At 37.5% G+C, this 24,437-nt stretch overlaps 1 protein-coding gene across 4 annotated transcripts; it reads right to left on the bottom strand.

Annotated features, from left to right (window-relative positions):
- Positions 1–4,303: 4,303 nt before the first annotated feature.
- ripk4 (receptor-interacting serine-threonine kinase 4) lies at positions 4,304–23,722 on the bottom strand. Of its 4 annotated transcripts, none has more exons than XM_086057998.1 (11): positions 23,455–23,722; positions 23,266–23,370; positions 23,009–23,114; positions 21,545–21,989; positions 13,096–13,387; positions 11,597–11,745; positions 11,478–11,527; positions 10,143–10,301; positions 9,883–9,992; positions 7,632–7,875; positions 4,304–5,944 (listed from the first exon to the last, which is right to left on the bottom strand). In XM_086057998.1, exons 4-11 carry the CDS (start codon positions 21,724–21,726, stop codon positions 4,746–4,748), a joined length of 2,385 nt encoding a protein of 794 aa, XP_085914124.1. In that variant the 5' UTR covers positions 21,727–21,989; positions 23,009–23,114; positions 23,266–23,370; positions 23,455–23,722; the 3' UTR covers positions 4,304–4,745. The 4 variants fall into 4 exon arrangements, with proteins under 4 accessions (XP_085914124.1, XP_085914120.1, XP_085914123.1 ...); XM_086057994.1 differs by having other exon boundaries at positions 23,009–23,111; XM_086057997.1 differs by having other exon boundaries at positions 23,009–23,111; positions 23,266–23,321.
- Between the last annotated feature and the right edge of the window lie 715 nt (positions 23,723–24,437).

Genomic DNA, 24,437 nt, shown 5'->3' with positions numbered 1-24,437 from the left:
TCGAGGCACGATAACTGCTTTCCTGGCAGAAGCTGCAAAACAACTGAAAAGTTTTGTCTGAGGAGACAAAAAAGGAAAGGGGAAGCTACCCGGATAAAAGGACAGTCAAGGATCAACATTGGCCCGGAATTCGCTCGCTGGCGTGAGCTCAAAAACGACGCAATGTGCTTGTCCTCATGGGAAATGTGGTCTTCTTTCAGGAATAACATTACCGCTTTTGGTCCATATAGCGCCGCCATAATCAACATGAACTGAAAGTTCCTTAGTGTTGCTTTAAGGGGACTGACACTCATCACTCATCAAGGACTGAGGAGAAGCATCCAAAATGTTGAGTGGGAAGACAGGGAAGCAGAAGAAGAAAAAAAGGAAGATGATTCATCAATAATTAGAATATAAGCTCCAACCAATATTCCCCCACGCAACATAACAAACCATCTGTTACCCCCGGATCTATCCATGTTGTGTATTATTTGTCCTCATATGCAGTCATTCACACTCACATTCACACGAATCACACCTATAGGGACCATTCGGAGTCATATGTACGTATTTGTGTTGGAGTACCCACAACCATGTCATATACTTGCCTACTTTCCCGACTCGTGGGGAATGTCAACCCGCGTAGTTTCCAGTCATTTCTCCCGCTAAGGCAGCTCCCGATTTTACAGTGGAGTAAAACAGTTTACATTATGGGGAAAATTTAAAATAAATAAACGCATTAATAAATAAATACCTTAATGAATAAAAATGGAAATAAAAACGAATATAAAAATATAATTCAAAAGATAGAGAGAGATATTCATCTTTTTTACTCGTGACTGCCATCTCCGGCCCAAAGCGTAACTGCAGCATCTGTGTCAGGCTCGTTCATGGTGAGCGTGCGAGTACGTGCACAATCTTAAAGTGACAGTCACAGTTGACAAACGAAGACATGACTTCAAATGAGGTAAGAAAAACTCCGCCCCTTCCCTCCCCAAAGAAACTGTGGAGTGTGCAGGGTCCGTACACTCTACTATAAAGAGAAGATAAAAGCTAATGGGTGCAGTCAGAGTAAAACAGTCAGGGCTCTTCGTACTCTGGGCATTGGTGGAGCATGCATAATGTAGAAAAAGCTTTAACATTACCTTTTAAAACTGCACAATGCATCTTTAATATAAAAGTGTATATGGCTGCATCTTTTAGTCATTGATAAAAATACAAAATAAATATATAAATAGAATGAAATGTCAATCAATAAATAAAAACGCTTTGCTCTCATATTTATTTCATGCTGCAGATGCTGTCACATGAAACACGAGATGCAATGTTATTCAAATGAGGGGGAGATCCTAAGCGTCTTTATTTCCATTCATATTTATTTATTTGTGTTTAATTTTTGAATTATAGCCTTTTTTTTAATATTCGTTTTTATTTTCACTTTTATTTAATTATTTATCCGCTCATTTATTTTAATTTTGGCAATTTTGGTCCTCCATCGTATTTGACAAAGTAGGCCTATCTGTCAACACACAACGCAATGAGAGGGCCAACTTCAAAATAAACCTTACCTTACCAAATAATATATGGAGGCCAATGCCTTGGAGCGCTTTTATTTGGATTTTTTTCGTGGCAGCGTTTCACGGCTTAACAACTATTTCGACCGACGTAAACAACATAACCTCGTCCGGGAATAACGTCCAATCGCCTTTTAAGGGCACTAAAAAAAAGACTTTGTATTGTACGGCACAAGTTTGGTTTGGTGAATATATAAATGCAATACAAACTATACAATATAAGTGAATGAAAGAAAAATAAAAGTTAAAATGGAAAAGAGTTATTAGTAAAGAAACAATTTACATGTTCAAAGGGAGTTGGAAGGAGTACAAGAACTTATCCTACCAGCTATAATTTATATCATGATAATGTACAATAAGTTATTATATTTAATAATATATCATTAAAATAGAAAAGAAAGCAAATGAATGAACGAATAACAAAAAATAAACAGAACATGCACTTTTCTTAAATTCACATATATTATTGTAAGTTATAAACCCTTATCCATTGCGTACGCAAACAAAAGTAAAAGCGCTTAACGGTGGCTAATAGCGCTAGCGGCTAACAGCGCTAACGAACAGCTGGTCCATTATTGGGCCGATCGCTCCAGGCGATAAATATGAATCGGTGCATGATGTACGACGAATAGTAGCCTAATCGCTGGATGTCAATGGCCAGAGTTTTCCTACGTTTTGAATACACAAAAATTAGGACCTGGCGGATATGGATGGAGCTAGGTCTAATAAACTGTCAAATTTTCACCCGGTTAGCAGCGGCTTCAAATTACACATCTCACTCATCTTCAGCATCTCTGCAAACCCGAGCTCTAAAGACAGGACAATTAAGCACCGCCCTGCAGCATGCCTCGGGTTCCAAGTGCCAAGTCTGCATGCAGGGTGTCTGTCTGGGAAGAGACGAGGTTTTTTCGTGATGACACGTTCTGAAATTGCAGGTAAACGTCAGCACCCTCACTCATTTCTTAATCACGCGCGCGCATCATGTGATCCTCCTCGGGGCCCGTTCCCATGGCGCTTGCCAACCTGCGCGTGATCTGTGGGGTCTGGAGAGGAGACGCTGTGATTTCACTCCAGATGAGAGTGCAGATGCAGACACGCCAGCTCGACCGCATGTCAAGGGCCATTATTGTTTCACACATGCGGGTGCTGAGAGCAGTTGTGAGAACTAAATCTGAGACAAGTGAAACAAGATACTTTGGCTTTCTCATGAATCATAAATAAAGGTTTGTGTTTGTTTTTCTGACTAGGTCTACTTACCGGTTGATGGAGGATGGAACAATATTGCACGGACAATTCCGAGCTTACGTCACAATTACGTCACAAATAAAAATTCATCCAAATATATATATATATATATATATATATATTTATTTATTTTCTGACAGTTTTAGCAGTGTCTTTGCTGGTGTTAGCACAAAGTTGGCGAACACTGTGATTTTCTGATAGTTTTGTATGCTAGTCACAGCCAAAAAACAAGCAAGGTGCGTTGCATTGCAGGTTATATCAGAAATGGCCGGCTGTTCGGAATTGGCCTTCAATAGCTTTCATTTTCAGCAAATTACAACATCTGTGTATTGTCTTTAATGTGAAGGTTGTTTCTCCCAAGATGGCCGCCACATAGGCAAGTCGTTTAGCCGGATTGCTACAGCACACTAGCAAATAGTTTTCATATCTATTTGCTTCTTGTCATGTGGTAAATGACTTTGTAGACACATTACACAGTTAGACTTATATTTAGGTCATTTGTTGAGTTTTATTTTTATTTTCAGGGAATTTGTATATAACCTTTGCTAACGTCGCATTAGTGAACTCATAATGATCGTAAATATTTGCATGCAAAAAAAAAAAACGCTTCTTGGTCAAATATTTTTTAAATAATATTTAAAATTAAATATTAATAATATTTCATATTTAAATATTGATTTTTTAAATATAACATAATTAGCATGTAAAAAAAACGTATTGGTCATAAATATATTTTTAATAATATTAATTATTAATACTATTTAATATTTTATAATATAACATAATTACATAAATATTTGTATGTAAAAACACTTCTTGGTCAGATATATTTTTAATAATATTTAATATTTATTATTAATTTTTATATTTTACAATATAACAATTACCTTAAATATTTGCATGTAAAAAAACTTCTTGGTCATAGATATATTTTTAATAAGATTTAATATTTTATATTAAGATTTAATATTTTAACATATATTTTTTATAATATAACATAATTACTGTAAATATTTGCAGGTAAAAAAAATTGTCTTGGTTCTAGATATATTTTTGATATTTAATATTGTTAACAATATTTAATATTTTATAATATAACAATTACCGTAAATATTTGCATGTAAAAAAACCACTTATTGGTTATAGATATTTTTTTAATCAAATAGAGACATTAACTATGGCAACACGTAAGCATGGCTTCTTTTGCTGCGTGTTCTTAGGGTGTTGCACTACGGAAGCGTATTGCTGCCACACCATGAAAAAAAGAAAAAAAAGAAACATATCATGTTTTTACATGATAATTTTCACGTTTTTACATAAGTTTTATGTTTTAACAATATTTATCATTTTAAAACGTGAAAATTATGTCAAAACGCGATGTGGCAGCATTACGCTTACGTACTGCGCAAACTCATATTTTTGTCCATATTGTAAATTTAGGACCCTCCATACCAGATTAATGTATGTCTCAGTTGAAAATGGGGAAAAAAACAGAAGCTAAAAAATTCAGGTTAAAGCTATTTTAATGGCATCCCTGATGTAGCACTGATATGTAACACAGAACATTGTCAAACCTTTTCAAAATTCATAATGGCTCTAAAACAATAATGAAAGGTTTGTGTGCCACTTTATACAATTTACAGGTATGTACAGTGCAACATTCTCAAAAAGGTCCACAAATCTGTTTCCTTATCAGATAACCAAATGTTCTTATGCAGTAAAAAAAAAGAAAAAAAAAAGTGGGTACAAAAGTAAAATTCTAAATGTCATAAATAAACATTTACATGGAAGCTGTTCTCAGCATGGTCAAATGCAGACACAAGGCGTTTAGCATATTCAATTCCACTGATGGTCTAACTGTGAAGCACCAGATGGGCATCAGCAATTCATCCAAATATATATATATTTATTTCTTTTCTGACAGTTTCAGCAGTGTCTTTGCTGGTGTTAGCACAAAGCTGGCGCACACTGTGAGCTGTTGGCCTGCGGATTGTCTTTGTGCTCCGTCAGTTTGAGAATGACGACTCTCCTCGGGAGCGACTTGGCTTCCGGTGGCTGCTCGGGCTCAGGCGGCGCCAAGCTTTGGCTAATTAAGTCCTGGGGGTCCTCCGGCAAGTACCCGCTCTGGTCTGCCGGGCGCAACGGGCCCAGCTCATTTGACAGAGCGCCCCCGTCTGGACAGTGAAGGAGTAGTTCTTTCAGAAGCGCACAGTGTCCGCTCTCTGCGGGGCTGCTTTGGGCCCGGGTACCTTTTTGAGGATCGGCCCCTTCTTCGATTAACATCTTGACCGTGGCGAGATGGCCTCGCTGGGAGGCCAAGTGGAGAGGAGTAAATCCTTGTTTGTTCTCAGCGTGGATATCCGCGTGGTGTTTGATGAGGAGGCGGGACGTGCTGGTGTGACCGGTTTGTGCCGCGACATGCAAAGGCGTGTTGAACTCCACCGTTTTCATATAAATGTCTGCCTTTAGTTCGATTAGTATTCGGGCCACTCTGTACTGCCCCCTCTGGGAGGCTAAATGCAGTGCGGTGCGGCCGTCCGACGTCTGGCCGTTGACGTCGGCGGCCCCCTGCTTGACCAGCAGTTTGACGATCCCCAGGTGACCCTGCCAGGCAGCCAAGTGCAGCGCCGTCCAGTCGTCCTTGCCCTTAACCCTGACGTCGGCGCCGCGACTCAGCAGCACGCGGACCACGTTCTCCTGGCCGTGCTGGCAGGCCACGTGAGCGGGCGTGCGCCCCTGACCGTCCGTCTCGTTGATGGCCGCCCCCCGGTCCAGCAGCAGGCGCGCCATGGCCTCGTCGCCGTTCTGGGCCGCCCAGTGCAAAGCCGTGTACTGGTCCTCGTCCTTGGCGTTGACGTTGGTGCTCCGCCGGCCCAGCAGAAGTTCCGCCAGGGGCTTCAGGTGCTTCTCGGTGGCCATGTGGAGAGGGGTGGAGCCGCGTGCGTTGGCCAGGTTGGGATTGGCGTTGTTCAGCAGAAGGAATTTGATGGCTTCCTCGTTGTCTAAGGTGACGGCGTAATGGAGGAGGCTTCCTCCTCCGTCAAGGAGAAGGTCAACATCCTGCGGCTGAAGGATCTTCATCAACTTTGCGATGTCTTTTGTTTTGATAGCGTCGCATAACTTCCTTTTGTGGACCTCAGCAGAATCTACATAAGAGGAAGAAGAAGCCATTTAACTCATTCATTCCCAGCCATTTTCACTGAAGCAACCCCCTTCACTCCCGGCTGTTTGGCTGGATTTTAAATAATTTTGCAAGGCCCACTGAATATTGTGTTCTATTGCTATAAAAACTACCAGAAGAAAGATTAGAGTCTCTTCTTTCATCAGGAAAAAGAAGTATATTTATATCTGTTTTTGTTTTGCAGCAATTATCATTAGAATATAGCTAAGTTTCATCATTATTCACAAACCTGTTGAAAACACTGGGAAAAAGAGCTTGTTGCAACATAGCCATGGTTGATCTCTTATACTCTGCTGCCACCTGCTGGCCGTTTTTATAATAACTACCATGGCTTTAAGTGACCTCTTCAGGTCAGAAGCTGCATCAAAGCCTTCTGTATGCTCTAGCAAAAAAACAAAACAAAAAAAACGTTTAAATATGTTTTTGGGAGCGAAGGACAAAGTATTAAATTTTTATTAGGGATACACGAATTATCGGTGCCAATATTTGGCATTTTCAGGAATATCGGCATCGACCATTTTTACAAATCTTAAGGCCAATAAAGCTGTTATCTTTCTAGGAGGCGAATGTTTGCGAACTTAGTGAATTTTGTGTTTTCTTCAGGGTTTGTAAAATGTTGCAAAGATGTTCACAGACAAAGAAAGAAATTTTGAACATGTTCTGACAAATGTTCACTGTAAACATCTTTTGATTGAACTATTTGACGAACTGACGAGAACCCAAAATTTGCTATGTTCACAAGCACAGAGATTCAGAGAAATTTAAAACTGGGTTCCTTTCATGGAAACTTTTAAAATTTCACTTAACTTTATAAGAGATTGTGTAAAAATTTAAGAAAAAGTTCAGTTAAGTTAATATTTTGGAAAACAATTTACGAAGGAAAAGTATTTACTCTTATTAGAATTTTAAAACAAAACTGTCTATTTGCTGTATTTTAAATTAAATGAATATGTTGAACATTTGAAAAGTTGTTTTAATTCATTCACTCCCAGCCATTTTCACTGAAGCAACCCCTTGTGTCAATGGCTGTATTCAGGATTTTGACTTATTTTGCAAGGCCCACAGAATATTGTGTTCTATTGCTATAAAAACATGGAACCTACCAAAAGAAAGATTAGAGTCTCTTCTTTCATCAGGAGAAAAGTATATTTCAATTAGCAATTAGCATTAGAATATAGCTACGTTTTATCATTATTCACAAACCTGTTAAAAACACTGGGAAAAAAGAGTTTGTTGCAACATGGCCCTGGTTGATCTCTTATACTCTGCTGCCACCTGCTGGCCGTTTTTTGTAATAACTACCATTGCTTTAATCGTTCTCTTCAGTTCAGAAGCTATATCAGAGCCTTCTGTATGCTGTAGCATAAAAAAATACATTAAACATCTTTGGGAGAACGGTAATATTTAAAATAGAATGTATTTATATGTTTTTGGGAGCAAATGAGTTAACAAAAGTGCTCAATTTTTACAATTTTGATGCTAATATGTTTTATTTTACTGCAAAAGAATATCAGCTCCATATATGAGTTATCGGCCTCCTTGCCTACTAATAATCGGTCTCGGTATCAGCAATGAAAAAAAAAGTTTTCGGGTTTGAATGACTTAACAACAACAACAACACTAGTAGCTGCTATTCACTAGTTATCTCTTACCAATGGTGCTTTCCTTCTCAAAAGAGAGCGTTATGGAGTCTTGCGACGAGAAGGCTGAATCGGCAGAGGACATGCCAGACAGCCTCTTGCAAGTGTTGTCTTTGCTGTGGCAGCTTTCTTCCTTCAGTCGGTCAAAGCTCCTCGAGATCCCCGAATCCACTTGGGTCAACAGCTCGGACAAAGTGTAGTCTTTTTCAGGCAGCATGGCAGAGACTGGACGCACTGGTTGCTTACTGGTTTTAACCTGTGGAGAGAATAGACCAGATCAAAAATAAATACAACAAAACTTCAAGCATGATCAGAATGTTGACCTATTATGGAAAATAGACTTCTGCTCATCAGCTAGGGTGGGCAAAGATCAAATTAATATATAATTCTTGACTTTTGGGGGTATGAAAACAGTAGTTATGGGGGGGGGGGGGGATGCATGTTTTTTTTTGTTTTGTTTTTTTAATATCCCTTGCTCAATTCATGGTTAACCATTCCAACATGACTCTACTGAAATTCAAAATCTTGAACCAAAACAGACAAGTAAATATTCAGTAATAGCTGCCAAGTGTGTTGCCATTGCAACTTGTGTTTATTCAACAGTGCGGATGTGACACTGCAGACAGGCTGAGCAATCCCATCAGTCAACATTCTTCTTTGGCCAAGTCACTATTGTTTTCATCAAACATTTACTCCGAAAATAGCTCACAATGATAATAACAGTGGCTAGAGCACCTTTGCAGATAAACATACCCAAGAATAAAAAATGGAGGGAAAAAACATCATGATAGGCTACATAGGAAAATAACTTTTTTTTTTAACTTACTTTACTTACTAATTTTATTTTTTCTTTCCAAACATAAAAATTATATACAACTTATATATGTACAAGTACAAATCTAAAACATAATAACATGATATTGATAGACAAAAGTGTACACATAGTAATGTTAATAGCCGTTTTTGAATGTATTTATGTATAATAATACAGCAGTGATTCTTAACCTTGCTTATTGGTACACAGTACATTTTGTAGAGTATCGTACATTTTACTTTAAACAGTGTCTATTTGGTCCCACTCTAAACAGAGTAAAATTTACACTTGGAAGAGTAAAATATTCAGAGTAAATTTTACTCAAAGTATTTTTACCGTATACTAGAGAAGTAAGTGTTAGAAATATTTTTGGGGAGTACATTTGACTAGTTTATTAAAATATACATATATAGATAAAGTTACACAAGGGGTAAGGAACAAACTCACAACCTTCAGATTGGGAGACGGCCATTTTACCACCTGAGCTATGCCACTCCTACTGTTTGCTAATATCCTAAAGGAGGTATGAAGATTTCCAGCTGACGCGAGCAATAAACTAACACACGGTAGGAGCGGCAATGGCTCAGGAATAGGCTGCCTCCCAACCTAAAGTTGGGGGTTTGTTCCTCAACCCTTTTGGGGCGGGGGGTACTCTGTTAGATGTTATGGTTTTGACTGTATTACTATAAATAGTCTGAACCCTCATCTGTAGCATTTTGAGATTTTTTGGACATATAAAGTGCATTACAAAATAAATGTATTTTTTATTATTATTAATATCATTAACCCTTGAGTGACTTTGTTTATTTATTTTAAAGTAGTAATTTTTTGCAAAAATATGTCCTTGCAAAATTGACTTAGAATTTCTGAATAAAAAAATAAAAAAATTTTTTTCATGGGTTAGCTAGCTAGTTAGCTGGTAAGAGTGAACAAGAGTGAACAGCAGGTAAACAAGCACGATGGGAGCTAGCTAGGGAGCTCGCTAGCTAGCACCTGGGGCTAAAGCTAAACAGTGGCAGGGATTTTACTTTCTGGACGTGGATTTGCCACCTCTGCTTTTAACACCAAAACAAACCGGCTGAAACAAACGGGATGTTGTGATGATACAAGAAGTGAATGTGACCGCACACGCTTCACTGGCAGAGGTGGCAAATCCAGGTCAAGAAAATAAAAACCCTGGCACAGATTGGCTTTAGTCCCTGATGCTAGCTAGCTGGCTAGTTAGCATCAGGGGCTAAAGCTAGCTAGCTGGTAAGAGTGAACAAGAGTGAACAGCGGGTAAACAAGCACCATGGAAGCTAGCTAGGGCGCTCCCTAGCTAGCACCTGGGGCTAAAGCCAAACTGTGGCAGGGTTTTCACTTTCTGGACCTGGGTTTCTGGAGGTGGCACCTCTGCTCTTCCTTCGCAGCACTGTTAATGTTCCCTGAGAACAGGGACTCAACACCTACCTGGTGAAGGGACAGCCCATCATAGGAAGTAGGCTCTGACTCTGGCAAGATGGGAGTCTTGGGCTCCTCTTGAGGTTTACAGCACAGAGCTTCAGCTTCGGATGTGATATCTGGAAGAGTCAGAAATCATGAGTCAACATTTAATAATAACAGAGAACAGAATTGTTATGCTAATGTAGCTAAAACGTACGAGTTGCACTCTCCAAGAACACGTTGAGGTATATCTGAAAAATAAGGAACTGATGAGAATAACAACTTACCCTGGAAGCTGGGTCTGGCCTCAGGACTGGTTGCCCAGCAGTGCTGCATTAGATTCAGGAAGCCGGTACATGCGGTAGGGCGATTGCGCGGCACTGTCCCCAGATCCGGACGCACCCCTTTCACCACCTTCACCATGATCTGCAAGATGTTGTTCTCTCCTTAAAAGACACAAAAAACAACTTCAACATTTGCTCCATTTCAAAGTAATCAGTAGGGCTGGGTTTAAAAAAACAACAAAATCAAATAATCGATATTGAATCTATTTTCCTTTTCAAGCCTGATCCGATTCCTATTTCCCATAAATTCAAAAAATATATATAGATTCTTAAAGGCCAATTTTTTAAATCTTACTATTTTCTTGAAATTTACCTTTCACATGAATTTAAAAGTATTTTTACATTTATGAAAGACCTGATTTATTTTTGAATTATTCGAATTTTCATCGCATCCTTGCTGATGTTAATGTTCGTGTAACACTTAAGAGATTAAAACACGTTACTTTCATTACTAAACAAAATCATTTGACAAGTTACTGCCGCCACAAAATTGACTTACTAATATTTGTGGAGTTTTTAAATCATGTTCTTGACATTTAAGAACAATTGATGTTTCATAATGAGGCGATATTGGATTGAATTGAATCGACTCTGAAACAAATCAAAATCGAATCAAACTGAACTCTTGTGAATCAAAACCGAATCGATTGAGGACATCAGAATTGATACTCAGCCTTAGTAATTAGGGCTGTCACGAGAATTTTATTATCCTTAACATTATGACTGTATTCTAACTTTGAGAAGTTTCTGCAAATTGGATTTGCTCTAAGGGGTGTGAATTGCCTAGTACATGGCGATTCGATTCTTATCACGATTCATAGGTCACGATTCGATTCGATGCCGATTAATCCCAATATGAATCTATACTTTTGCGATTTATTTATTTTTGACTCAAATTTAGAAAATACTTATCAGTAAACTTGTACATGTACACTGTAAGATTTGTATGAATTTTTATTTATTTATCTGAAAATTCAGGCTTATAACGGAGCCGCTGCATTTAACAAAAAGGTTGCAGTCTGAAATAAAATATTAGGCTTAATGTTCCATTAATATAACATTCTTCCATGCTTAATGTGTGAATCCTAACCCTAAGTAAGACGCTTTGTTGAATATTTCCTTAAAAAATGTATGTTTAAAAATCGATTTGGCCGCATATTGAATCGATTCGAGAATTGCACGCTGTAATATTGCGATATATTGCCGAATCGATTTTTTCTAACACCCCTACTTACACTTATATATATATATATAATTCAAATATTACATTGGTCTTACCTTGATAGGGTTTCTTCTGAGTGAGGATGCCCCAGATAACAATGGAAAAACTGGAAACACACACGACTCGTTACATTGTTGTTAACAGAACTCTAAACAGATATTTAAAAAATTCCAACCTGTATATGTCATGTTTGGTGTCCGACACCCGGTCTTTCTCAATGATGCTTTCAGGCGGCAGGTAGGCGATGGTGCCACAAAAGCCGTCCCTACTGATGTCGTCGGCCCGTGACAGACCGTTCCAGCGAGCCAAGCCAAAATCTGATATCTGAGACAGAGAGACGACATAAGCAAGACCCTGACTACTCGTCCCGTAGGGTCAACGTGACTAAGTTTCCATGCGGAGCGTGGCAGCAAGTCCCGGCATGCAGCAGAGGCCCTTCATAGTGGATTGAGCACGCCCACGCACAGTCACACACACATACACAGATACAGTCACAGGGAGCTTTACACAGGAACTAAAGGAATCCTGTAGGGACAAGCCTGGAAGAGGAGTTTACATGCAGCTATTAAAGTTAAATGGATGGTTCCCACCTACTGCATTCGTTTCAGTTGATCTGCTCATAGTAAAAAGACAAGTCTGGTAAGAGTGAAGGCCGTCTTTGTCAAATAAATGAACAGAAAGGACAAAGAAGTGCACAGCTGGAATGCTGGTTTATGAACAATACTATTGTAGCTTTTTGAGTCAGCTTTAAGGCAGGGTCAAAATACTGGGTGCTTTTCTTTAATCATCCATTTGATACTACCAGAGGCAGTTCATTGATTTATTTAGACATTCCCTTTCCGCTTCTTTTTGCTCTAACATCTGTCTCAGCAAAAAAAAAATATTTTGCAGGCTTCTTTCTTTTTCATTAAAGTGAGAATGTGTACTACTACTACTAAATGTTATATTTATTGATTCTAATTAAAACAGAAAATACTAGCTAGATACATTAAAACATTGATACCACAAAATGTATTGTAGCACCATAATGTGTGGTAAAATAATAAGTCATTAAAAAATTTCAGCTGCCAAAAATTGTCCAAAACGGCATTTGCTGATTTGGACCAATAGACTTTCAAAACTTTAAACTAACTAACTAACTTAAGACATAAGACTTTAAAAGACTAGACCAAAAGACAAAAGCCAGAGGTGGCAAATCCAGGTCCAGAAAGCAAAAACCCTGCCACAGTTTGGCTTTAGCCCCAGGTGCTAGCTAGCTAGCTCCCTAGCTTTTAGCACCAAAACAACACGACTGAAACAAACACGATGTTGTGATGATACAAGAAGAAAATGGTTAAAGGGGCATGAATTGGAGTTAGCACCATGCCGCTAGCTTCGGCTAATTCGGTCGCCGCGAGCCTTAGGAGCTTTATGTAAGGGCAGTGATGCAAAGTGAATCTTTGTCGCCAGATTATTATGTCCAATAATATGCGGACAACAACTGTGTGCTAAGAAGAACTTTATTTATCCTAAAAGTTTTAGCACAACGCGAACCAACATACCACACTTTACTGTCATATGGAAGTATCAAGTTTGTTGCGGCTCCACTATCAAATGGCTCATGCTTGCTCTAATAAGTGCATGTTCTGACTAATATTTTTCCATCAGTGAAAGTGAAAAAAGACAGAAACATACCTTGACGTGGTAGTGGGCATCCAGCAGGATGTTGGCAGGCTTCAGGTCCAGGTGGAGCAGGGGCGGGTTCATGCAGTGTAAGAAGTTCATCCCCACAGCAGTCTCGTAGATGATACGGAAGCGGAGCTCCCAGGGCAACGGCTCGGTCGCTAGGAGCGTTTCCAGGGAGCCCGTCTCCATGTACTCCATGACCAGGCCCTGAGGATCCTCACAGATCCCATACACAGGCAAGATGTATCGGAACTTGGCTGCTTCCATTTTCTTGGCCTCCTCCAGCAGCTCTGATCGCTCCCTGAGCAACAAAAAAAGAAAAAGAAAAAAAGACCACATTATAAAGAAGTTTCGCTGGTTTGAGTGACTACAAATACAGTAAAGAAATGTTTCACTGATGCTTTATTGATATCCAAAATGTCTGAAATGTAACCTAAGTAGAATTTAAATCTATCCATAAGACGAAACCAGCAACCTTGACTGTCAAAAGAGCCATTTTAGTTCAAATAAATAACAAAAAATCTGTCTGGAGCCACAAAATATTTGAACAGAAAAATATGCACAATTCAGTTCCTTTTCTTCTACCTTTTGTAGTCCGTTTTTGAATTTATATATTTTTTTGTGTGTGTAATTCTTCATACATTTTTAGACGTTGCTGCCTTTCAGTTAAATTTCTGACATTGTTGGCAATTTATGGCTATTTGTTGACATTTTTTCTACCTTTTGTGCTATCAATTTTCTGACATTTTTGGCAATTTTGTGGACATTTTATGTTAATTTTCAGGATTTCTTCTTTTGTTTTTGGACATATAATTACTTTTGAACATTTTATTTTCTGCCTTTTTTATTCAATTATCTGACATTTTATGGGAATTTTCTGCTTTTCATTGTCCTTTTTGAACATTTTTAGGCTTTTTTTCTTTACTATCATCTACCTTTTGTCTCTTTTTCTGACAACTGAAAAGTTTGGACTGACATTTCTCAATATTTATTAATAATTTTTTTCATTTAATAATGAATTAATTCAAAGAATATTTTATCTAAAAAATAAAAATGTAAATAAATAATAATAATAATTTCTACTATTTATTTCTTCACTTTTTTTTCTTTTTTTTTTAGATACACAGGGAGCCACAGGTTGCAGACCCCTGGCCTAAGCCAATCAAATGTTTTTAAATGTGTACATTATAAACAGATCATCTTTACAATAGCTCAGAGTCAGAGCCCAGTGAGAATCAGATTGCTATTTTAAGGGTACATGTTTGGACCAAAATAAATGTAATTATACATCCTCACATCAATATACACATACTGTGCAGAGAGGGGCAACCTTAGGAAGTGTTTTTTTTTTTTTTTTAAAGATCTTTAAGTCAACATATCTAAAACAAACCCGTAATGTCCATCCTCTTTTAGTCACATATTTTAAATCATCAAATCATTTGGAGGCTCATGCATTGCTCACCGACCTGGCCTTACACAAATTCCAGAAGCCTGCATGTCATGCTGACTGGACGGTCATGGTTAATGTTTACTACCATTAGCCTTGGAGCCACGACCTTGTAGACTTTTATAATGGCTCTAGAATTAAGCAGGGTTGAACAGTTACTCAATATCAAATCAACAACACAGTGTGGTAGAATGCAATTTCCAAATATGTATACTGTCTTTTATTAATTGTGGGAATGCTTCAGCGTATCTTATTGTGATTTTTATTCTGCACAGTTTTTTGCCGTGTAACAACTCCCACATAATAATTCCAATTTACACCGTTCAAATTTCAACTTTCTTCAAAAATTCCCGCCTCCCGGGGTATATATCGTCTGATTCCACATTACTTACAGTATTCGCATAATTTAACGTTAAAAATCAACTTTTCCCCATTAATTTTCAATGGGACAGACATTGAACTTCCCACTTGAAGTCCCAATATTCCACGCCCACTTCCATACATATGACTTATCATCATTACCACCTGTCTGATACTGCTCGGTGGCACAGTTGGTAAAGTGCATTGTCCAGTAACCAGGAGGTCATAATTTCATCATTTATCTCTCAATTTACTTCATAAGCATTCCACATACATTCAAATCTCAGCATTCAGCTTTCAGCATTCCCACGCAATTTCTCCAGAAATTGCACCTAGTCTAGTTTATGTATACAGTGTCTATAAATGTTCAACACTTAAATGTTAAGTAAAGTTTTTTTTTTTTAATCTTTAAAATAATATGTTCTCTGCAGCCCCACTAGTCTAAACATAGTATTCTGATTATTATTGTGCAATATGAATAAATCAGCAAAATCTACCCATTTTAATCCATATCCAATCCAGGGTGCAGCCATTTTGCTACTTGCTGCCGACTAAAAATGACATCACAGTTGCTCAGGGCTCAGGTAATGACCAATCACGACTCGGTTTATGAATGACCAAACGCCGTGAGTGGTCGTTACCTAAGCAACTATGATGTCATTTTTGCAAAATGGCTGCCCCCTGCAGATGGATAAAAACAGGTGGATTTTGCTGTTTAAAGTAACAGTGTGTAGAATCTTTAAATTTTTCAATGTTCAATGTTTAGACTAGTAGTGTGGCATATAGAACATATTGTAAAAAATTTATGCAGTCAACATGTTTACATATAAATTATCGTATTACACATGTAAATTTGAATGTTAAAGCCAAACATTTGTTTGCATTATTGTTGCAGTCTGATTTTAAGATTTACTGACTTCCATTTAAGCCACACTTATTGGTATTTGGTAGAACTTTGTGAAATTGTCATAATGAATGCTTAAAGGAATACTTGACTCATTGGGCCATTTTCAGCAGTGAAAAGTTAACATTTTGTCCAGAATTAATTTGATAACTTAAGTTATTTTTCACGTACAATTAATACCTTTAAAAACTATTTTTTCCACTTGCTGTCGACCGAAGATGACATCACCTGTCTAAGGAAGTAGGTAACGACCAATCATGGCTTACCTGTTTTCTGGGTTTGGTCAGTAAACTGAGCTATGATTGGTCGTAACCTACTTCTTCAGCACAGGACATCTTCAGTCAACAACAAATTGATAAAGTTATCAAGTATCCTTTTAAAAGACTGCAAATCTTAAAGGGGAAGTCAACCTTAAACATTTCTTGACAATAATATGTTATATGTGACCTCACTATAGTCTTAACATGACATTCTGATAAATACTACGTTTGTGGAATATGAGTTATGAAGCAAAATCCAGTCATTTTTTAGCCATCTCAGGGGGCGGCCATTTTGTCACTTGCAGTCGAGTGAAAATGACATCACAGTCGCTCAGGTCTCAGATAACACCCAATCACAGCTCAGATTCAGAAAACAGGTGAGCTGTGATTGGTTGTTACTTGAGACCTGAGCAAATGTGATGTCAATTCACACTCGACAGCAAATAACAAAATGGCCGCCTTCTGCTCTTGATAAAAAAACAGCTTTTTCATATTTTTTAATCATATCATTTTTTATTTCAGTGTAAGCCTAACCTATAAGACCAAAACATCTATGCATAATAAATAACGATGCCTACACTGTCCAGTGGCTCTGGCAAGGCCTTGAGGACATTCCAGATGGGCCTGGAATGCTGCAGGTGAGTGAGCGCTCTTGTTTTGCATTGCTCAACCTTTGCCCAGCTGCCGTTATCAGCCCACTGGCCCCGTTGACATCACTAGAACGCAATTGTGCGGGTCAATCATGCACTCAGAGTACATATCTTCAAGCAAAAGCGGTTTGAAAAATACAACCTCTTAATGGGGCTCAGATAAAATAAATTCTTGCCTTAGTGGAATGTGTGGGAAAAGTAACTGAGTAGGAATTTTGCCTTTAGTAAAAGGCAAGAAGCTTTCCTTCAATGCAATGTGCATCTTTTATAACAGGATGTCCGATAGGTAAGAATTTCACACTCAATGAGTTCAGGGTGAGAAACACTTTGTTTTTCCTCCCTCGAAATAGTAACATTTGTTTATAAATAAAGTCTCTTTAATTGTCACAGTGATTGTTTTGCATAAGTCATTTCCTACATGTGTGTCAGCTGAAGCTTGTCCTTCCTCTGCAGTGTGATTCAAGGGAGCCCTTGGCACCAAGTTGCCAATGAAACAGCATCATGCGCATGACTGGCATTTTGTGATGATGCATGCCAAGTGTAATGCGACAAACATGTACATACGTACCAGGATAATTACAGCACTTCATTGTTGTCTCATGTACTTTTTTTTTTTTTGCAGCAATAATGACAACAATGTCATTAATCATAGAGTCAATTGTAATTTTACACAACTTGCCCTGTTTAATTTCACTTGTAAACTGGAGGTGTCTACCAGCAGACATTGTTAATTATAAAACTTTATGACTACAATCCAAATTTTAAAGAGAACGTCAACCTCAAACATTTCTTGACAATGATATGTTATATGTGACCTGACTAGACATTATGATTATTACATTTTTGAAATATAAGTTATGAAGCAACATCCAGCCATTTTTGTCCATCTCAAGGGGCGGCCATTTTGCCACTTGCTGTTGAGGAAAAATGACATCACAGTTGCTGAGGTCTCAGGTAACAACCAATCACAGCTCAGTTTCAAAAAACAGGTGAGCTGTGATTGGTCATTGCTGTGATGTCATCTTCAGCAAAAATGGCTGCCCCCTCAGATGGATAAAAACAGCTGGATTTTGCTGCATAACTCATATTCCGCAAATGGAGTATTAATCAAAATGTCATGTTTAGACTAGAGGTCACATATAACATATTGTCAATAATTCTTTGGAGGGGGTTGACTTCCCTTTTAATCAGGCAGACCCCAGTAATATAAATCAACAGGTGTCCAAGTGTTCCTCTATCCTGGTTATGTCATAAGCTTGCCTGGCCACTCATTTCTAGGCATATTTCCCGAAAAGACAGTTTTAATAAAAATAAATAAATAAGGAAAACCTCATGCTTAAATATACTGTATATACTACTCACAGGAAATCCTCATGAAACTTTGTGAGTCAGTTGGCTGCACTGAGAGAAAAGGGGGTGAAAATTTGACACATCCTACTTTTCATCCATCCACCCATCCATTTTCTTAACCGCTTTTCCTCACAAGGGTCGCGAGGGGGGGTGGGGGGTTGGGGGCGCTGGAGCCTACCCCAGCTGGCTTCGGGCAGTACACCCTGAACTGGTTGCCAGCCCCTACTTTTCCGTTATTTGTAAAAAAATATAAATAAAATAAAATAATAATAATGAAAAGTTAAAAACATCAATTTTGTTCCACTTCACGATTGTCACTTGGTGTTAATTCTTCAGATAAAAAAAAAACCCACATTTGATATCTTTGTGAAGCCTGAAATGTGGCAAAAGGTCAAAAAAGTTCAAGAGGGCCTATTACTTTCCCAAGGCACTGTTGACTTGACTTAAGTAAACATGCAAAAAAAAAAATAGGTAAATATTTATAAAATGTGTTTATGTACAATAAAAGAGTCCTGAGTTCACACAAAGTTCCATGAAGAACATTTGATACTGTATATGACGAGAATCTAGCACAACTAATAAACACCGATAGTTTACGCAAACTTTTCATTGAGGTGTGACACTGATGACAGGCTTCGTATTCTTGTGTGACGCCAGCCTTCCGGTCAAGTCATCCATTTTGTGAGTAAATTTGAGCGGGATTTCAATTGACTATTTTTACTCAGAGACTAGAAATGTTGGCCTTTGCAGTATATCAGCAAAAGGGAAGTCAGACAAACAGGTAGCATGGAAATTAAGCCAACACATGAATTTAGCAATTAATCATTACTTTGCAGGAAAGAAAAAAATTTACTCTAGGGGAAAAGTCACAAGCAGGACGTTTTTAATAGGAATCAAGTATGATTTTATCATGTTGGATGAAAAACTAAACTGAAATTAAGAAGAGAAAAAAAAATCACAAGTGATACGTTTTGTTTTTTTACTGTATGTAACTTAAGTCAGTCTTTTGTGCAGATATAAGAGTAAATGAGAAGGTGGGCATTGACTTGTTGCCTAATCCTTCACTTAATCCAAACAGGACCAAACAATGTCCCCACACTTTAAGAGCCATGCCCGGTACGACTGGTTTGACAGCTTCTATTATTGTCTGTGCCACACAGCGGCAGCCGGCAACTCGCAAACACAAAAGGTGCCTTTGAGCCCAGTGAAATGACTCCAATGTGTACTTTGGAGATGTTCACAGTTGATAACATCTCGGCTTCGGGTTCAGCGCATGCTTTGAGTTGCGCCACAAGTTTGGCGGAAGAGTGTCATTCCTCTGCAGACTGAAATTGTCACTTCCCTTTAGTTATCTGTGAGCTGTTGACTGATTGAACTTTGATGTTGCTGTCGGCATCAACACTTGGATCGTATGTATTGTACGACTGTTTTTGGAAAGAAGACAAGTAAATGTTGGCTCAGTTGCCAAAGTGTTGATGTGTGTGAAGCTCCAGTGTAGATCATGCTAATACTATAGCTAATAGAGCTAATACCAATAGCACTTTGAGATTTCATTGGAAGTGTAAAATGCATTATAAATACAATTTATTATTATTATCATTATTATTGTGGGAATGCTGGAGCATAAGCTTTTCCCCATTCATTTTCAATGGGACTGACTTTCCACGCCCACTTCCCTACATACAACTAATCATCATTACCAACACCGTTGAGTGGCGCAGTTGTAAAGTACATTGTCCGGTAACCCGGAGGTTGTGGGGTCGAATGCCACGTTGAACTTTACATTGCAAATGTATACATGGCAGATGCATGGTTCGATACTAAGTGACTACCGAATATGGAATGGGTTATATTTTCACCGAAATGATTAAATGCATGTTCGCTTTCAGCATCAGATGGCACTTTAAAAAACAAACACAAAAAAGACGCTATTAGCCATGATTTCAAACAAGTCAAGTTAGATCAATTGCCTTCCACAACAGTACCTGGGTTCAAACCCCACTTGGACCAATTTTTTGTACTTTTTATCTTTCAATTTACCTGATAAGCACATGCATTCAAATCCTAGCATTCCCACGCAATTTCAGCAGAAATTGCACTTTGTCTAGTTATTATTATTATTATTATTTATACTCACATCACTCACAATATTTTTATATCTGCAAACCTCAAATAGGGTTTTGCGTATTATACACTGGATGAGCGTTGGTCTATTTTCAATTCCCATTTGGATTGTAGATTGTAGTTGACATCATACTGTTTTTCTTTGGACTGCAAACTAGTTTAGACTGAATAAAGAGCCACTCTGGTCGCTGTAATGTGTTCAATTGAAATGATATTTTACAATCAATTCATATTATGTTAACATAGGCTATCTACATTGTTGAGTAAATTTGGGCGGGGACCTAAAAGGTGAGTCCAATCTTAGCATTTTTTTAATTTATTCAAAAAGAACTCCGCCCTTAGATTGGTGGCTGATTATATCATTGTTAATTAGGGGGGATTAGCATATCTTTAAAGCGTTTGTTTCGCAATTGGGATCAGGCTGGAGAACTTTCAAGCCATAGTACTAAAAATACTAAATATACTAAAAATGCAAAAGGCACTTCCAAAGTCACGATTTGCATTAGGGCGGCTTGATTATGAAGAAAATAATAATCACAATTCATTTGGTAATAATTGAAATCATAATGAGGACAATAATTTGTTTTTTGGTACAAAACATGAAAATGTTTAAAAATGTAACAAATATTAAGACAAACTAATTTTTTTGAAACACTATAATTATGCAAGTTACTTTTGGACCATACAATTTATTACATTTAAAATAGAAAAAGGTGCATATATATATATATATATATACACATTTAAACAACTCAAAATTGGTATTAATAATATTTTATTTTTGTTTATGATTATGCCAATTTTGTAATTGTGGAGTGTAATAATTGAAATTGTAATTGAATTTGGATTAATTGCACAGCCCTAACTTGCATTGCTAAAAATAGCCATGACATTGTCAGCAAAGGATAACCCATTGATGTGAAAGTGAGAATTTGTTTAAATAGAAACCAGGGCTGAACAATTAATAAAATTTGAATTGATATCGGATCACAATGTAGTCTAATTAAATTTTCAAATCGCAAAAAGATTACATTTAAAAATATATATATACTGTTTGTGTTTATTGCATTTTATTTATTTATTCATATAATGTCTAGATAAGTTCCGTGCTTAAGAATTGTAGTCCACATGTTTACCTATGAAACATGTTGAAATGATAAAGCCACAGATTTGTTTGCATTATATATTATTATGACCTGTATGTTTACGTTATGTTTGAAAAAAACTAATCACATATTAAATCTCATTCGCCATATTGTGTGCGTGTAAGGGGGGGGATCATAATTGTATTATTTTTCAAACTTGTCCCACCCAATACAGGACTGAGACAGTTTGACGTGATTCCAGTGTTTGCGGGACTTACTTGTCATCCACATGAAGGCAAGGAGGGCACTTGATAGCCAGCCATGTTTTCCACTGAACATGCCGGACTTTGTATACTTGTCCAAATCCACCTGAGCCAATTTTCTCCCAGCTGCAGAACTCTGCCGAATCAAAGGTCCGAAGCAGTCCCATATCTCCATGCGGTGAGTCGGGAACATCCATATCCGTGCTGGCAAACCAACTGGAAGGATCAGCTCCTCTTTTCTTCCCCCGCGCCAAGTGTAGGAGTGATCACACACACAAACTGAACTACTTGTGAGCACTTCCTTGTTTTTCTTCTGGTCTAACCCAGCCTGGCCCCTCCCTCTCTTCAGGTGTAAAGGAGGTCGGCACTCACGCTGTGACATCATTTCCTGTTTTGGCAGTGTCAGTGCACAAATATTTCACACCATGAGAAGCCACGGTCCAGATATGCTCTCATATTTCTGGTGGGAAAATGGAGAGTATATTTATAGTCAAGGAAACTAGGAATGTGTCATCTCTCAAACTCACAAGGTGGAGACTATTTCAGAACAATAACGGGTCATCTGATAACAGTCACCCGGTTTACGGGAATGCACTCAAGCTGCACAGCAGCAGTGAGAATCAAGTTACTTTGTCACTATTGCCTCTGGTCAAATGTGCCAGCGATGTATGAAAGATAATATGCTAAAAAAAAAAACATTCTTTTTAACTCTCCTTTTTCTTTTTGATTCCATTATGTCTGCTTCTAATGACATATTTATGATTGCTGTGACTTGATTTTCTATTTTTACATTCATTACAATAAAATGGGAATTTAAGGCATCATTTAGTGTTATTTTATTATACTATAAATTATGTATGGTAATTATTTTTGCAAGTACTTAAAATAGCCACATAGCATTAACAGTATATATCCCCAAGACAGATGTTACAGTAGTGACAGCCGTACACAAGTTATATTAACATACAAAAACAAACAAGACCTGAAAAAAATAATATAAAGATAATACACAGAATAGTTTAAAGTAGCTAATCTACATGTTAGCATTTTGACAGGTGGCAGCAAATGTAATAAGCCCCATGCAGTCATATTTGCATAAGAGCTATAATAATCATACAATTTATATCATTAAGAATAATGTTGACTGTACATTTGTACTGTAATATACTCTATATTCAAAGTTATTGCACATTGTCTCAAGAAGTGTTACCTCACACAGAGTGGAAAATGCTGATGTACTGTATGATGTTATCTAGTAGGTATGTTCTAATAAATTTTTTCCCCGTGGGGGAAAAAAAACATTACATAAATATAACAAATTAACAATATTATGTCAAATTGATATGAACGAACTCCTTACAGTGCATACTTTTAAAGTATTTTGTTGTTGTTGTGTCTGGCTGACTTTGTAGCATTGCCAAATACGTCCAAACTTCACTTCCATTTACAGTTACTAAAGAATGTAGAGTTGGGTCTGACCTTTCGTGTTCATGTAAATGTCTTCACAGCTCACCCTTCCTTTAGCGGCAGTATCACATCTCTTGAACAAAAGATGTTCTATTTTCCATATCTCCGTGTACATCTGCTTTGATGTTACAAACAAATCATGCACTGTAAATCAGGCTCATCCACTTGTCACTTGTCTTTCATTATTTGTTTGAAAATAGCTTTACTGGTCTAGGAGCACAACGAGGCACAAAGATCAAAATAAACTCTCGTTATCATTAGTTTCTTACCTGACGTTCTCGTAAGTACATAGTGACGGTAAGGTTGTCTTCTTCTCGGCTCGCTACTGCCATCAAGCGGAAGAAAATAAACAGCAATACTGTATACACTGCACACTCCAGTTGGCAAAAAAAAATCGTTAAAATTTGAATTAATGATCACAAAAGGAATAAAAAAACCTTGAAATTAGAACATCTTACGTCATTATGTCGTCGGAGGAGAGAGAGAGGGGGCTAGTTTGTCATACTCCAGAGTCTTCAGTCTCAAAAACACTACAAAAAGGAGGTGCTGTAGGAAACAATTCGCTAAATATGGCTTACATAGTTTCAAAGCTTTTGTTCAAATGGGAAAGACGCAGTGCATTCTGGGATAAGAAGAAAATGGACACACCTACGAACTTATATAGGAATAACATAATTTGTATTTAACTAACTCCGTAAACACACCAAAGACAAGTGAATGGACTGTCATGCCGTTTCGCAGTCAGAAAGTGAATCTACCGGAAGTGCCTTGGCGGCCATTTTACGTTGCCGTTTTCTCAGCACTCATATTTATAAAAAAAAAAAAAAAAAAAAAAAAGCTTTCTCAGCGCTTATAGCGAAAATCACGGACTCACATATGACGACGGACTATATATGTAAGTCTATGGCGTTAATACATGGATTGTTTTCATATGCAAGTCTGTGGGACACTCACACGCCATTGTGGCATGCCAACAAGAACAAGTAACGTGATTGGTTATCCAATACAATTTATGCCGTCAATTTAATTTACATAATTTTGTCACGTTTCAGTCATACGTTTCAGTCATCCGTTTGATCATACTGTGGCTCATTACTAGTAAACGAAAGTCGTTCTTAAAACATTTAAATGATAGTTTTGTTAATATGCTTAATAAAAACAATGTTGAAACTCGCTGTGTCATTGTTAATAATTCCCCCTATTACTAAAAGTCACGTTAAAAGAAAACCCATACCAACTTCATTTAATATCTTTGCATGCATTTGTGCAAATTTGCATAAAAAAAAAATCATTAGTTACCCTTTTGGATTAAGTACAAAATTGTGATTGTCCTAAACACTGAACAAATGTTCTACTAAGCAACTGTCATTTCATTATTATTTTGAAAAAGTACACACATAATTTTTTTTTTTTTTTTTTTAGAAAACATAGAATAAGGGAC

This window comes from Leptonotus elevatus, chromosome 16 (assembly GCF_054856555.1).
Source record: "Leptonotus elevatus isolate MCC_2025b chromosome 16, RoL_Lele_1.0, whole genome shotgun sequence".
Taxonomy (NCBI): Eukaryota; Metazoa; Chordata; class Actinopteri; order Syngnathiformes; family Syngnathidae; genus Leptonotus; species Leptonotus elevatus.
The sequence above is the reverse complement of the archived record's forward strand: the minus strand, read 5'-3'. Positions and strand labels throughout refer to the sequence as shown.

Bases quoted from the DNA above. Each gene is read 5' to 3' on its own strand.
- ripk4 (XM_086057998.1), bottom strand. From the start codon at position 21,726: ATGGATGTTCCCGACTCACCGCATGGAGATATGGGACTGCTTCGGACC. The intron at 11,528-11,596 runs GTTGGAATTTTT...GTGTGTTTCCAG, and splicing joins ACCAAACATGACATATACAG to TTTTTCCATTGTTATCTGGG. The intron at 9,993-10,142 runs GTAAGTTGTTAT...TGACTCTTCCAG, and splicing joins GGCCAGACCCAGCTTCCAGG to ATATCACATCCGAAGCTGAA.